This window comes from Nelumbo nucifera, chromosome 7, assembly GCF_055504915.1.
Source record: "Nelumbo nucifera cultivar China Antique chromosome 7, China Antique-T2T, whole genome shotgun sequence".
Taxonomy (NCBI): domain Eukaryota; kingdom Viridiplantae; phylum Streptophyta; class Magnoliopsida; order Proteales; family Nelumbonaceae; genus Nelumbo; species Nelumbo nucifera.
This window is the reverse complement of record NC_142655.1, coordinates 16,138,527-16,154,433: the sequence shown is the minus strand read 5'-3', so window position 1 is coordinate 16,154,433 and position 15,907 is coordinate 16,138,527. Positions and strand designations below refer to the sequence as shown.

General features: G+C 35.0%; 1 protein-coding gene across 2 annotated transcripts; it reads left to right on the top strand.

Moving 5' to 3' along the window:
• The first annotated feature begins 2,667 nt into the window (after positions 1–2,667).
• LOC104607799 (CDPK-related kinase 7-like) lies at positions 2,668–14,974 on the top strand. Of its 2 annotated transcripts, XM_088891184.1 has the most exons (12): positions 2,956–3,307; positions 3,557–4,082; positions 5,172–5,302; positions 6,202–6,243; positions 6,335–6,443; positions 7,357–7,435; positions 7,517–7,813; positions 7,902–8,014; positions 11,171–11,278; positions 11,352–11,414; positions 11,517–11,684; positions 14,424–14,974. In XM_088891184.1, the coding sequence occupies exons 2-12, from the start codon at positions 3,600–3,602 to the stop codon at positions 14,559–14,561; spliced, it is 1,731 nt and encodes a 576-aa protein (XP_088747310.1). In that variant the 5' UTR covers positions 2,956–3,307; positions 3,557–3,599; the 3' UTR covers positions 14,562–14,974. The 2 variants fall into 2 exon arrangements, with proteins under 2 accessions (XP_010271816.1, XP_088747310.1); XM_010273514.3 differs by having other exon boundaries at positions 2,668–4,082.
• The last annotated feature ends 933 nt before the right edge of the window (positions 14,975–15,907 follow it).

Sequence of the window (15,907 nt, the reverse complement as noted above, 5' to 3'; positions counted from 1 at the left end):
TTCTATGTTTTAGGGTATTTATTGGTTAATTATGTGGCTTGAAGCTTGCCATCTCCTTTCCTTGTAAAACATGAATTTTATGTAGCTGGTGGACGTGATTTGCCTCAACTACATAACTTTGACAAAATACTCATTTACATGGTTGTCTGAGTCAAGAAATTCTTTGCAGGAGGCATGGAAACACCTTATTCCATGTACTTGCATGTTCACATTTTTAATTCAGTAGCTGCTGTGATACAAAAAAGTGGGTTCTTCCCTTTTATGCTCAACCACCCTTTATCTGTTAGCTTTATTCCAGAGGATAGGAACAAGTCTGGAGGGAAGAAGGTGATCAAGGAATTGAATTCCTTGTCTCACACAATGGTCCACTCTTCATAAAAGAGGCATCAATCTGCTTTTCTTGTGCTGGGGACACTAATTCTGGGGTGGGCCAACAGAGGCTTAATTGAAATCTTTGATTAGGTTTCTATGGTTTTGATTTTAGTAAGTTCTTTTGCCCCTAAATTTGTCAGTTATCACTACTTGAGAGGGCCGCAATGAGTGTTTTAGACTTTTTAAATATGATCGTCTCCAAGCAAAATGACTCTATTTGGTATAAAAGTCAACAAAGAAGAGATTAGGGTTCATGTAATACCAAAGTTAGCTTTTGCACTCCTCACTTTCTCAATCATCCTAGATGGAGTCCACTGTCTAGTCTTGTTATGGTGCCTGTTTGGACTTCAATCCAAATCTCAATAAAGAAAAGCTTCCATTGCATGATTTGGGTATTTTCATTTCTTGGTTTGGATGATGTGGATTAAAATAAGTAGAATAGGAATTTTCTTTTGTATATTGTCTTAATAGAACCATTGCTTATCTTGGGCTGACAGGTGTCAAAAAAATGCTAAAGATTAGGTCAGTATTGAGTCCACTTCTTCCAGAAGCCCTTTTTTTTTGTCTTTTAAGGAATATTTTCTAACTGAAACTATACCAAGATTGACTAATTAAGAAAATAAAGGTTGCTGATACTTGTAGATTTGAATGGGCAACTCTCTCCAAGGATTAGGATGATGATGTTTTTGGGATGTGGATTTGGGTGTTTCGAATTCAGCCTGATACAAAAACATAATAAGTTGTGTTTGGTGAAAATCTGGAAAGACTAAATCAGTGTCTTGAACGCCACTTGAGCAATTTAAATATGAAGCTTATCTAAATAATTTATCCAGAACATAGATGTTCAACATGAACCATTTCTTTATAGCAGCTCAATCCAAATGGGTTCGGTCTCTTAGTGCCTATTTGGAAAGGCTTTAATGCATTGGCTTCTGACTTTGCAAAGGTGGCACTTACATTGAAAGCCTAGAAGCTATGTTTGGTGAAAAACCTGAAAAGCCTTTATATGCTTTCATTCATTTGTGAAATCAACTTTCCAAAAGAAGTTAAATTTTGTAGTTTTTTGAAAGTTGTTCAGTGAATGCAGCTCAATCAAAGCTGAAGCTCTCCCAGAGGGCTCTAAATTCAGCCCCAAAAGTCAAAGTAGCTGCTGATCCCGCTTGTGGAGATGTTAATGCTCTTAGAATCTATTAAACTATTGAGAAAAAAACAATATCTCATGTAGAATTATAGTATAAAGCATTAGCTAATAATACTATTCCAATTTGCCCTAAAAACTTCACCTACTTTTCCAACTATGTCACCGTGGAGAGGGGATCCTGCCTCCTAGTAATGCTTTAATTGTTCATTGTGGGTCATTTCCTTTTGTTGATTAAGAAAGATATGCTTGATGTGGGGGCAGCAGTCATGCCCGACCAAACATAATTATGATTAATTTAAATGTCAAATTGGATATTTGATTAATGAACTACTTGAAGTCTTGAACCTTTCATCATTATTATTATTATTATTTAGTTGGTATACCCCAACTAATTTGGTAATTAGGGTTAGATTAGACATTAAACATCCCTAAACAAAAAGAAACCAACCCCTTGACACCATTAATGGCGTTATCGATCATTGATTAAAGAAAATTTGATTATTTATTAGATGAATTAAACAGAGAAGGATACACTTAAACCACTACTTGGATAGAAACAAGTGTTCTTCCTTCTGAATTACTTCAGAAATGACAGCCTTGAAAACAATGTCTTAGATTCCTGTCCGCCCCCCCCCCCCCCCTCCCAATTAAGAATGTTTAGGTTGGCCAATACTTGAGATAGAGAGATGGTTGAACCGGCAGTGATCCACATGGGAATACATTAGCCACTTGTTGAGCAGTCCACCAATTCGACCCAGAACCTGAGTCTGGATAAATGCCACTAGATATATGAACCCAGATGGTATTGGCTAGAGTATTTGATATATTTCAGTCTTATTGCACTTTAATTGGCTGGGTTGATCTGATTGACCAGTTAAGCTGGCTGGTTCATTCTCAAAATTGATGCATTTTTTGTAACCCGACCCAGATTCTTGTGGGCCGGTTAAGTCCACAAATGGGCACAGGACTCACATCCCAGGGCCAACATAGTCCTTCCCAATAAACAAGCAGGCACCAATTCTCATTGGTCCAATTCCGTCCCAACAAATTCAATAAAATATTGGAGAGAGAGAGATATTTCAAAGCTCAAACAAGGTCAAACTTCCCATGGAAATAGAAATATAATAAAAACTGGATTATGATGTAAAATAACCAAAGTAACCTGTGCATATAAAAAACTCGAAGCTCTTCATTCATGGTGTTTTTCTGGGATCAAAAGTACAGGTTGGAAGGATCCACAGACACACAGGAAGTCACCAAGCACACCATTATTAGAGGGTCTGAAAGTAAAGCTAAAATTTTCCATCAAACCCCACTCAGAAAAGCTAAAAAGCAGAAAAAGGGAGTTGGGTTTTCTTTCTTTTCTTTTTTTCCTTGCAGCCTCTGTTAAGCATCTTTTGTTTTTATTTTTATTCCACCCTCTCTCCTCTCTCCTCTCTCCCAAGCCCCATCTTCTTTCCTTTCTTGTTGGACTTTTCTTTGTCTGTTTTTGTGAATTTGGGTTTTCCTTCTCTTGCATTTCTTCATCTGTTCCCGTTGAATCTTTATTCTCAGTGATTTTTTTTTTCTGGGCTTTTTTCTTTGAGGATTTTTTTGTTGATTATTGAATTTGATTACTTTTCTTTTACTTTATATTTCCTAGTCCTATTTGTTTGTTCCCAGTTCTTCTCTTCACTTTAAGATTGACTAGCTGGAGTTTCCATAACTAGGCTTGATCAGCTGAACAACAATAATTCTTTCTCTTCATTTACATTCCTGGTCGTCTTTGGGTGGTAAATTTGCACTATTTTCTTGGTATTGTATTCTGATTTGAGCTCTCTTTCCTGTGTTTGATCATTTAGAATATTAGATTTCTGCGTGGTTCTCTGCTTTCCTTTTGAGTTTTTCATGTTTCCTCTTTCCCTTCTTGGTACTTAAAATTCCTCGGTGTTTCAACTAATTGGGTTTTAGATTTTTTTCCTTGTAGAGTATTTCTTTTTTTTTTCTCAACCTTCTCCCTTTCCCTTGTTGGAATTTTAATCAATTTCTCACTTTCACTTTTAGTAATTCATTCTCCTGTTCCTTCTGCGGTTGAGTTCTTGATTCCATGGGACTCTGTCATGGAAAGCCGATCGAAAACCCTTCAAGTCATGCAGAAAACTCGGTGATTCCGGGCGATGTCGAGCACGCAGTGAATTCTAATGTCAGCAAACCTTTAACCCATTCATTCTACAGCCCCAGTCCGCTACTAAATGTATTCAAGAATTCGCCAGCCAATTCAAGTGTGAGTTCGACCCCTCTGCGTTTTTTCAAGCGACCATTCCCACCTCCTTCCCCGGCAAAGCACATCAAGGCCTTGCTCGCTCGCAGGCATGGCTCCGTTAAGCCCAACGAGGCCACCATCCCTGAAGGAAGCGAATGTGAAGTCGGATTGGATAAGAATTTTGGATTTTCAAAGCATTTTGTTTCAAAGTTTGAGCTTGGTGAAGAGGTGGGGCGTGGCCATTTCGGGTATACTTGTATTGCAAAGGCGAGGAAAGGGGAATTGAAGGGACAGGAGCTCGCTGTCAAGATCATTCCAAAAGAAAAGGTTCGATTTTATTGATCTTCTATCTGTAATACTTATCAGTTATGGGATTTTATTGACAGTCTTGCAATTGGTCGTGATTATGCCTTGGATGTCTCACTTGTGAAATGCTATAATTATGATTTGAGAAAGTAAGATTGCTTAATCAGGTGATGTTTGCTATCTCCTTTGTACAGTTAAAAACTCAATGTTCATAAGGGCATTTTAACTGCAAAAAGGAGATAAATCCTTAAAATAAGGAATGCCAAATGCAGCCTTAGAACAATTATTATATGAATACTATTACTGGGTTTGTTATGGTGGTATCAACTATCAGTGTTGCATGGACATGGACATGGACATGGGAGTCAGAATCCAACTCATGTCCAAGAGTTTGACTCGGCATAGATGAGAAAACATGGACTAGCAGATACATATATGGATAAGTATATACTACCAAAATAGTTAAGGTTTTTCAAATTCTAAAATTGTATATAATATACCTGCAAAAAAGGGCATTCATCTTGCACATTAGCTGTTCAGTTGTGATGTCACATAGGAAAATCCTCAAGAATTCATGGAGTGTTAGACTCCGACATGTCTATTTAGGAGAGTCCATCTAACACTGATGTTTATACAAGAATGAGCTATGAGATTGGCATCCAGCACAAATTGTTAGTGGCATTAATATCTAAGAACTCAAGACTCCTGTACTTAAGAAGCATATTTTAACTTGATTAAGGAGCTAATACAATAATAATGGGCCAGTGTTATAACCAATTTATGACCCAAAGAAAGAACTAGTGCTGCAAAATAACAATTGTGTTTTTAATTTATTGTAGATCTGATGTGGTCAAAGCTTGTTCTACCTTGATTTTGAACATTATGAGATCCACATGAAATGAAATGGCTTCATTTCGTGATATAAAACCATTTTCCCTTCCTAGAAGAATCACATCAATTATTAAGTCTCACAAATTGTAATTAGGGGAAAAGTCTTTTTCTAGTCCCTTTTTTTTCTCTTCTCTCTCTCTCTCTCTCTCTCTCTCTCTTTTGATCAATACTCTCTCTCTCTCTCTCATAGAATGGGTACTGTTTTGTGGCTTTTTCCAGATGACAACAGCAATTGCTATTGAAGATGTAAGAAGAGAAGTGAAAATACTGCGTGCTCTAACAGGACATAAGAACTTGGTGCAGTGCTATGACTCTTATGAAGATGATGAAAATGTGTATATAGTAATGGAGTAAGTTTAATTTCTTCTAGTGCAATTTTTTTAACTTATTTTGTAAACATTTCGTCCTTTTGTGTTATTGCCACTAGGAGTATTCGTAGATGAGCTACATAACAGAACATAAGAACTTCTCTCTCTCTCTCTCTCTCTCAGTTTAGAGAGGGTGTCAAAGACTTAAGCCATTATGTGACTTGGCCAACACTGAGGCAAATACTGGTTGATGTAATAAACAGAGAAAAGGTTTTGTGCCTTAAACTGTTGACCATTAAGCTTTAGGTGTATTAACTAAACAGCATATGAAACCATAGTTTATTTTAATACCAAGTTCAAAGACTGCTGAACTTTACCTGTTCCAATGCTTGGCATATAGAAAGAGGAAGGAAATGATTTGTTTATTCCTAAAAATGCCATTTAGACCACTTGTAAATCTGCATCTCTCAACTTTGGGCAGGGGGGAGGGGAGGAGGAGGGATTTGTGAGTCCCTCAGAATATCATCTAGGTCCGTTCTGAATTGGCTGGTGTCAATTTTAGGGCCCCTAGGCCTGTTTTCTTATATATCTGCATGACAGTTTCTTGCGACTCCATTGAGGGTAAACATTTTTATGAAATCCGACAGCTTTAGTAACTGAGTCATAGGTTGAAAATATGAGGCATGGGACTATACCATTTGAAATTTCCATCTGGGTTCTGTCCTGTGGGAAAATTGGCTAATCTGGATCAATTATGGTTAGAATTCTGTATTTAGTAGATTCTCCTGGATCATCATCTTTGTCATTTTCTAGCCTAAGGAATACAGAATATTATCGGGGTATGTTAAGTGTTGAAGTTTTCTTAATCTATTGCATTTAAGATGAGAATTTAAAGCATTGACTTAAATCTATTTCTTAACTCTGTTGTTTATATTATTCAGGTTATGCAAAGGAGGAGAACTTTTAGATAGGATACTGTCAAGGTAATTTAAGTAGTAGATTTTTAAAGTTGCAAAAATCTTTTTCCAAGTTGATTATTTTCTAATAGGAGAAAGTTTCCATTCATGATTTTAGGGGTGGAAAATACTCAGAAGAAGATGCCAAGTCTGTCATGGTCCAGATTCTAAGTGTTGTTGCTTTCTGTCATCTCCAAGGTGTGGTTCACCGTGATCTAAAGCCAGAGGTAATCATCCTGTATTTTTTTTTTCTTTAGGTGGCTAAAAAATATCCATATTGGAATGCCATACATGATCATCTATACTTCGGATGTGTAAAATCCAACTAAATCACCTTTTATCTTGTCTCTTTTTCTTTTTCTTTTCGTTTTTTTTTTTTCTGTTTTGCCTCTTGTTGGTGGCATAGACAGTTTACTATATTTAGAAGATGCCCTTGCTTCTTTAACGATTCTTTCTAAATATGCTGTAGATTCTATTTTTCTAGTTTTTTTTTGATAAATTCTATTATTCTAGTCTACCTCATTATGATTCATGGATTGTTGGTGGCATAGACAGTTTACTATATTTAGAAGATGCCCTTGCTTCTTTAATGATTCTTTCTAAATATGCTGTAGATTCTATTTTTCTAGTTTTTTTTGATAAATTCTATTATTCTAGTCTACCTCATTATGATTCATGGATTGTGATGTGTTCTTTCCATATTATCACTTGCTATGTAATTGCACCATCAAAAGTTATCCGTTCCATCTTGAAAGGTGAGTTAAGTGTGTCATCTCATGGCCACCTCTTGGGTAGGATAGGAAAAATATTTCATAATGAATAATGTGAACTGTCAGGTGACTTCCTTTATGTAAACCTTTGTATGCAAAGTTTTTTACTTTACAAACAAACACCATTAATTGGATGCAATTATCATCCTATTACCATATATATCCAAGATGACCTTTTTCCAGCTTCTCAGGTTAGCCTTTTTGATAAACCAATTATGGGAGGATGTGGTGTGACCCCATTCTTAAACCATTGGTCTTGAACCAGTATTTGTTGTGATTCTAGTGAAAATTGTTAGGAAATGTCTCAGTTACTGAAGCGTATCTCTATTTGCTTCTTTTCTTTATATTCATATGTTATTTGCTACTTCAGAATTTTCTTTTTAGTACAAAGGAGGAGGAATCTCAACTCAAGGCAATTGATTTTGGATTGTCTGATTATGTAAAGCCAGGTTAGTTGTAATTTATGAGATTTATTCCTTTTGAATTATTGAAGGTATGGTTTATCACCTGACTCTTGGGATTATGTGCAGATGAACGATTAAATGATATTGTAGGAAGTGCATATTATGTGGCCCCTGAAGTTCTGCATAGAGCATATGGCACCGAGGCTGATATGTGGAGTATTGGTGTGATTGCCTATATACTTCTGTGTGGAAGCCGCCCATTTTGGGCTCGGACAGAATCAGGAATCTTCCGATCTGTCTTGAAGGCAGAGCCCAGCTATGAAGAAGCACCATGGCCTTCTTTATCTTCTGAGGCAAAAGATTTTGTCAAGAGATTGTTGAACAAGGATTACCGTAAGAGACTTACTGCTGCTCAGGCTCTCAGTAAGTCATTTGACTACTCTATCCTTATTAGACAACCTTTCTTCAGTTTTGAAAATCCTTAAACTTGTGGCTTTATCTTTGTGTTTAGGTCATCCATGGCTTTCCAACTATCATGATGTCAAAATCCCATTCGATATATCAATATGTAAACATGTAAAGGCTTATGTATGTTCATCTACTCTCCGGAAAGCAGCTTTGCAGGTATGTAATTTTGCCTTTGCAGAACTTATATGTAGTTTTTTTTATCAATGAAACTTTGATTATATTAATTACATGTGAAAAACATTACAAGTTTAATTTGATGACCATAACATCAGCCCAAAAACCAACACTATGTTCAAAGATGCCCAAAATAATTGCTGCCTTTCTATCCCTTGTTTAGCAAGGGAGTTGGCTAGACCATTTACACTCCTAACCATTTGAATTCAGCATCCAGCTCTCATGCAGTCCTTTCTATTTCCCTGTAAGCATCCAGCTCTCTTGCAGTACTTATATGTAGTTAGCATTTAGTTAGGAAAATATACTGAGTTAGAGGGAGTCTTCTTTTATAGTGAAAGCTTCTTGTGTTTGAATTTAAAGGTCTGTTTGTCTGTAACTTGTATACGTATATCTTCTCATTTACTTGTAAAAAGGAAAAAGGAAAACCCATATGCAAACTAAATATAGTTGAACTTTTATTAGGAAATCTAGGATGTAATGTTTAAAATAATATTTATTTAGATATTAATATCATAACATGTTAACTGCTCAATGTAATTTGACATTTTTTCTGATATAGAGGATAGTTTTGTGGTCACCTTTTCTAGTATTTTGCTTGTCAGTTTTCAATATATTTGTTTTCTACATATAGATTTTTGCCCAAAAGGAAAATAACTATTTGAATAGCATGGATTTTGGCATTTTTTTAAAGTATCTGTAGATAAAGTTTCTTTCATTGTTTTATTATTTTCATTTTAAGTAGATCTAATAAATAATATGAACATGGGTTCACCACAAATCATCTTATTACTCAAAGACGATGTATATTGTAAATCATGCCAGTAATATTAATGGTTGTAGAACTAACAATTGCCACTTGCTTAGCAGTTGGTACCTCTTAGTTATTAACTTATTTTAGCATTGTCATTGTGGTCATACATGTGCCACAAATACAGTTATTCCAACTTGGATACCTACAACCATTGTGTAGGGGCTGTTTAATAACAGCTGAAGTGGCTGAACTGAATGACTTGTTGCTCTGCATTTAGTAAAAAAATTGTTAAGGGGCTTGTAAGATTCTTGATGGCTGAAGCTGAAGTTGGGTTAATAACTATATCCATGAATATTTTATTATTTTATCAAAAAGGACAAAGCAATACGTCATTCACTTCAGCCATTATCTTAAAGCCCCTTAGTCTAATAGTTATTATACTGGTCAGACCACTCGCTTCTACTTTCTATACAAAGAAGGGTAAATTACAAAGACCTCCCTTGTATTATGGGGTCAGTGTCAAAGATTTTCATTCAGCTCTTAAGTCAGATGACAGAATGTGTTAAATTACCAAAATGCCCACCTAAACTTTCCTTATTTTCTTTTCTTGCCCTTTTTCTCTTAAACCCTAATTGACCAAAAATACCTCATTTTTTTTTCAAAACGAAACCAGCTAAAATAACAAGAGTCATTTCACCGGCATAGGAAAAAAAGCTTTTTTTTTTTTAATTTTCATTGAATTCACTCACATGAATGTCTCTCATCATCTTAAAATATAAAAATTGCCCACTCCTTTCTCCAGTAAATCAAGAAAAACCAAACGAAACCATAAATTTATATCTATCAGAAAGAAACATCAACCATTTCATTTGAATATTGAATCCAACCAGAAATCTGCAAGAATCTATTGGTGAAATCTTGAGGGCTTCAACATTATATTTAGAAAGCTAATCAAATCATAAATCATTCAAATAAATAAGAAAAGGGTAGTTTGGGGATTTAAAAATTTTAAACAGCTGAATGAAAATCTTTTTCAAAGTTAACTGACAGAACTCTAACGGAAGGAGGTATTTGTCACAAAGTGAAAGTTCAGGGGGGTCTTTGTTGCAAATGAAAGTTCACGGGGTATTTGTCACTGACCCCATAGTATCGGGGGGTCTTTGTAATTTACCCCAAAAAAGAACAGCTAGAAGAGATAATTGTTGTAGGTAAAGAAAAATGGTTCTATATGTAAACCTTCAATTTTTCTACCAAAAGAAGGAAGAAAAGTAACTCTAATGTCAGGTCTTACAATACTCTAAAACTTGTCAGTATTTAATCATATTTATGATCTAGAGATTTGATTTGTTTACCATTGTAAGATGATTATGAACCATAATACTCATAGAAAAATAATTATGAACCATAACATCGCTTATATAACTACTGTTGTAGATTTTCTTTTTTATTAAGAAAGTTTGAAATATGGTTAGGATCTTTTAGGTAGAGAAAGAGTATCTTGTTTAGTATGGGTATTTTAAGATTGCTTATGGCGTTTTTATATTTTTTTCTCCTCCGAGACATTAAGGTGATATTCCAGTGAAAAGTATCAACTATTGATGCCCTCAGAAAGCTGACCCCTAGAGCTTACTAGAAGTATAATTTCATGATGATTTGCAGTTGTGTTTTTAATGCAAAAGCTTTAGATCTTTTAATGTTCTTAGTTCAGAGTGTGTTTTTGTTTGTAACTTTGATATATTCTTTAATCACCTAAAAATCCACTTATTTCTTCCAAAATTTGTTGTCTATTAGCAATTTACCCAAAAGCAAGATAATAGTTAGTCTATACAAAAATCAACTACTAGAAAAAAACTTGTTTGTGAGTTATAGAAAGAACTAGGAACAATATATTAAAATGGGCTTCACCATCAATTTAAAGAATTCTTAGTTCTTTTGTCCAAGTGGTACTATACGTTTCTTCTTCATTCCTCGTACAGAAAATATAATGGCAGGCAACTTGGCCATATTTGTTTTGTCACTGCAGTCAAAGAAATGGTTTGAACTTTTGTCCTTTCTCCTTGTAATTCTCAGAGTATGGGTAACTGCCTGCTGTTGATGCAATATTTTTTTTCTAGCCCCCTTCTTCCCAAAGAAAAATTCATGAAGAAATTGGAGTTGGCACTTCTATAAGCAGGATCTGAAATGGGATTTATCAATATATTTTGAAGGAAAGATTATGAATTCAGGGAGGAAGGGATTAAACATATAACTGTAAATTTAGTTTCATTTATAACATTTGGAATAGATATACATACTCAGGCTGTGAGGCATTCAGGTATAATTACAACATAGTTTTGTTTATAACATCCTGAAATAGATAAACATACTGATGTATTTTACTTTCACAGGCTCTTGCAAAGACATTGACAGTGTCTCATCTAGCTTATTTCCAGGAGCAGTTCACTTTGTTAGGCCCAAATAAAAATGGAATCATTACTCTGCAGAATTTTAAGATGGTCAGTACTACTTCTGGTCCATGTCTGGCTTATCCAATTTCTACTTAATTCTAAATGATGCTGGAACTTCCAGGCCTTGACAAAGAATTCTACTGATGCCATGAAGGATTCCCGGGTGGTTGATTATGTTAACATGGTATGGATATGAGGCCCTTTGTCACCCAAAGAACAAGCTATATAAAAAATAAAACTTAGAAAAAAAAGGTTGAAAGTTCATGATTTCACATCTATTTTACAGGTGAGTTCGCTTCAAAATAGAAAATTAGATTTTGAGGAATTCTGTGCTGCTGCATCAAGTGTGTATCAGATGGAAGGGCTAGACAGCTGGGAGCAACATGCACGTTCTGCTTATGAGAACTTTGAGAAAGATGGGAACAGACCAATTCTCATTGAGGAACTTGCCACGGTATCTCTCTCTTTCTCCCTCTCTCCTCTATGTGTGTGTGTGCACGCGTGCAAATGTGCATATTTACAGTCATGTATGACACCTTGACCAAATGTTTTGAGACCAAGACCAGACTAGATGGTTGGACCATCACCTTGATGTTAAAACTGATTTTATAACCCACTTATCAAAATCCTTAAAAATGCTAAAACTCATGAAACCGAGGCATTTCCTAGTGAAGCAGAACTTTTAAATGAGAAAAAAACAGCTTTCATTTAAAAAGCATCATTAATTAATTACCCTTGTAGAAAAGAAAAAAAAAACTTAATTACAAATCAATGGCATAAATTCAAATCATAGTTGTTAAGGCACTTAGGCAATAAGAATTTCATAAAATTAAAAACCAAGTTTTTCCTAGTTTCCTACATTTATATACAATTCAGCATGCATGTTAATTGGAAAAATAGCAAATTTTCTCAATTAGTACATTGAATTTCCTCTCAAAACATGGAAAATCAACATATCTAGGACAATATTATTTCAATTATGTTGATTTCAATATTTTCAAAAATGATATTAATATAACAAATATTTAATAAAGCAATTTCATATCAAGTTAGCAAATAAAGAAGGTTACAGTAAGTAAAAGAGAAAAAGAACAACGGTGGAGCTGTTATTTATTTAATATAAGAGAGAGAGAGAGTAGAAAAAACAAAAACTTTTTTATATTTCTATCCTTTTTTTTCTTTTGATCTTCTTAAAACCTTTGGATCTTTTAAATTTAAATGGTAAAACATTAAAACCAAGTATAAATGATACAAATAGTATATAATAGAATGTAGTAACACACATATTAGTAAAGATTCAGCAATGCAAATGGTATTGTGATAAGGTGCCTGCCTTGTCATTTTAGTCGCCTAGGCAGGCAACTTAGTCACCTAGATGGATACCTAGTTGCTATAAACAAGGAGTCTAGGTGAAGCACCAAGTCAAGGGTGCCTAGTCGACACCTAAGGAGATGCCTAGGCAACACCTTGACAACTATGATTCAAATAAATTCTATGTTGATTTATTTTCCTTGAAATATAACTTTCCTTTATAAGACTTCAGAATCTCAGATTACCTCCTAAGATAATTACATGTGTTACTTGCCTTTCATTGTAATTTTATTTTAGTATCCTTTCCCTGCACCAATTTATTGCTGATGTAGGATTTTCACATCACTGAAAATGTCTAAGATTTACTACACAATTTACTGGCCTATCCTAGTGTAACTTATATCTTGATCTCCTCTCGTGCAAATGACTTTCCTACATGGGATTGTGCAAAATACCCAGTATCTCTTGTGATGATTATACACCTTTTTTTAACCCATCTTTCATTGTACCCCAACCCAAATTTGACCCAACCTGATCTAGCCTGAAACAACCCGGTTTGGGGTTTTGGGCTTGGGTTGAGGAATTAGCACCAACCAACCCAGCCCACCCAAGTTGCGTTTCTTAGGAGTATGGTGTAGGATGGAAAGGAGAAAGTCCTACTAGTATGAATATAGTGGGTGAAGGGAAAATAAGGACCGAGTCATGAGAGAGAGAGAAAGAGAGAGAGAGAGAAGAAACTCACTATTACCTGCAGGTAACTTCAAAATAAAGTTTTATTCCATTAAATCATCTCTCAAATTTCAATTACAAAGACTATTTATAGACTAATCATAAGGGCTCGGATATCCCTTTACATATCCAGTTTTAACTAGGAAACTGATCCAAGACAATTTCTTACTACAATAAAATTAAAGCAATCCAATGGGGACACTCAAATAAGGATTCTTACTCCCAAAATAACTTTAACAATACTTTATTAATCCTATTAAATCAAAACAAATAAAAAACAATTCCAAGACTGATCCAAAGGAAAACTGAAATATAAAGACCCAAATCCCATTATTAACTGATAAATTATTTGCTAAAATGACCATAGCTCAGATCATGGTGGATTTACAAGATTTTGGTCTCATGATAGACAATTCAATTGCCTATCAAATGACACCAAAGTCATACAAAGCGGACAAGTTTCGTGCATAGGAAAATAGGATGAAAGAAAATTGATGTAATTGTATGTTTAACTTTTCAAAATCTTGAAAGCTTTATAGTTGAACTCTCTAAACCCTTTTCCTAAAAGACACTAGAAAGCTAAATAATAAATGTAAAAAAAGTCAAATTTTAAAGTTCAGAATTTCCTAGAACTTTTGAAGTTTCCATTGGATGAGGAATTGGGAGAAAACCGATATTTTTCTCCAGGGATTCTTTCCTTTCTTTCATGCCTGCATCAGAGTTGGCTTTTAGAGACTTCTTTATTCTTCTCCTGAATCAGAGCTAGGGATGATACTATTTAATTCTTAAGGCAAGTCAAAAGTCAAATAGCAGAACATTTTTGGCATGGTTGTCTTGCTCATTTTCCATATCTGTGTATATGGGCTTGTTTTCTTAAATGGAAAATTAATAATCTTTACTTCCCTCGTCAACGCCCCTCCCCCCGGGTAAAGGGAGAAAAAAGAATAAATAGTTGCAAATACATATATTTTTGTTTTTATACTGATTAAATAAATAGCTAAGCTCGAATGAGGTAATACTTTATCTTGACAAGGGTATCATTGTCCATGTGAATTGGGATGAGGGACATGCACATGTGCTTTTGGGAAATCCATATGCTTAACATTGCATAATGCATTGTGTAATCAATCTTATTAAAGTTTTGTTTTATCAGGAACTTGGCCTTAGTCCATCAATCCCTCTGCATGCGGTCCTCCAAGACTGGATAAGACATGCAGATGGAAAGCTCAGTTTCACAGGGTTCATGAGACTCCTACGTGGCATGTCTTCACGCTCATTGCATAAACCTTGAATAACTGAAGACAGAAAGAGATTCATCGATCTGTCACTCCAAAGTCTAAAGGATATTCCATAGCTTGCCTGATTGAGAGGAAAACTAAGCAGGCTTCTTGACCTGTGGGCTGCACAGCAAGGAAAACATAATAGGGTGAGTCAATACTAGAACTGATGCAGGTCTTAACTGGAGCATAAGCCATGTCTGGCTTATTTTCTAACAAGCACTGTGTACCCTTTTTTCTCTTTTCAGTTATACGTTTTCCTCATGTTTTGTGAATTGCAGTTGTAAGAGGATTGTACAGATGAGGATAGATCAAAGTTGTAGTGTAGGAGAAAGTTCAAAATGTAGCAAGTTTTATGTTTTGTGGGTTACTCCCTTGTGTACTCATTCCAACTGTTTGTTAATAAATTCCTTAATTTTTCTCCAAATTAAGTTATATATACAGCTCAACGGCCAGTCCCATAAAGGATTCAATGGTTACATGTATGTGAAAGCTATACTTGTCTACGTCCCATTTATTACATTTAAGAACCACTGTTTCTCGTCATTTGGACTCATTAGAACTGGAAACAAATCATACACAGTGGATGTGTAAGAATCAAGAATGTGACTCTGAGCTGGTCCTTCTCTGAATCACTCCTTTCAGATTCAAAGAAACACATTTAGTGGTTTTGAATCTTTTGACAATGCCATCCGGCATTCTGGTGTATACATCTGAAGGGAGCATTTTTTGGTAATAAATAAAAAAAAAAAAATTTCATTAATAGAGAGAGATTACATCCAGATTGCAGACGAGCAATCAGCCAGAACAAAACAAAGAAAAACAAAACTCATAGCAGAATACGTAGTTATCCCCTTCCCTTAACATTTTCCAACCCTAACAATGCCCAAACAAACCCAGTCCATCTAGTTGAAGCATTCTTGAGCACAGCTCCTCTGTTTTTTGTTTTTCCTTCAAAGATTCTTCTTTTCCTTTCTTTTCAAATCTCTCAGGCACCCACGACAGGAATGCAACTCCAAAATATTTTAGCTTCAGGCAAGGATATTGCAAATTCTTGGAGGATATGTATAAAACATCAGACCCATGTGTCGGCATCCTTGAGCATATTTTCTAACATCCCACATTTCAATTTATCTTAACGCAATCTCATTTTCATGTGCACTAGTGCAAAAGCATGGGAGTGGAAATGAGTTGTATGCAAATTCTAAATTATTTTTGTTTTAAATTTTATTTTACTTTGTTCGTTTTCAGTGTGAATGAAGAAAACCCCACAAGAATGATCAAAATTTACACCCTTTTGATATGCCTTACCATGCATTTGTACTAGTGCAAATGAAATTGCATTGCAGACAAACAGAGC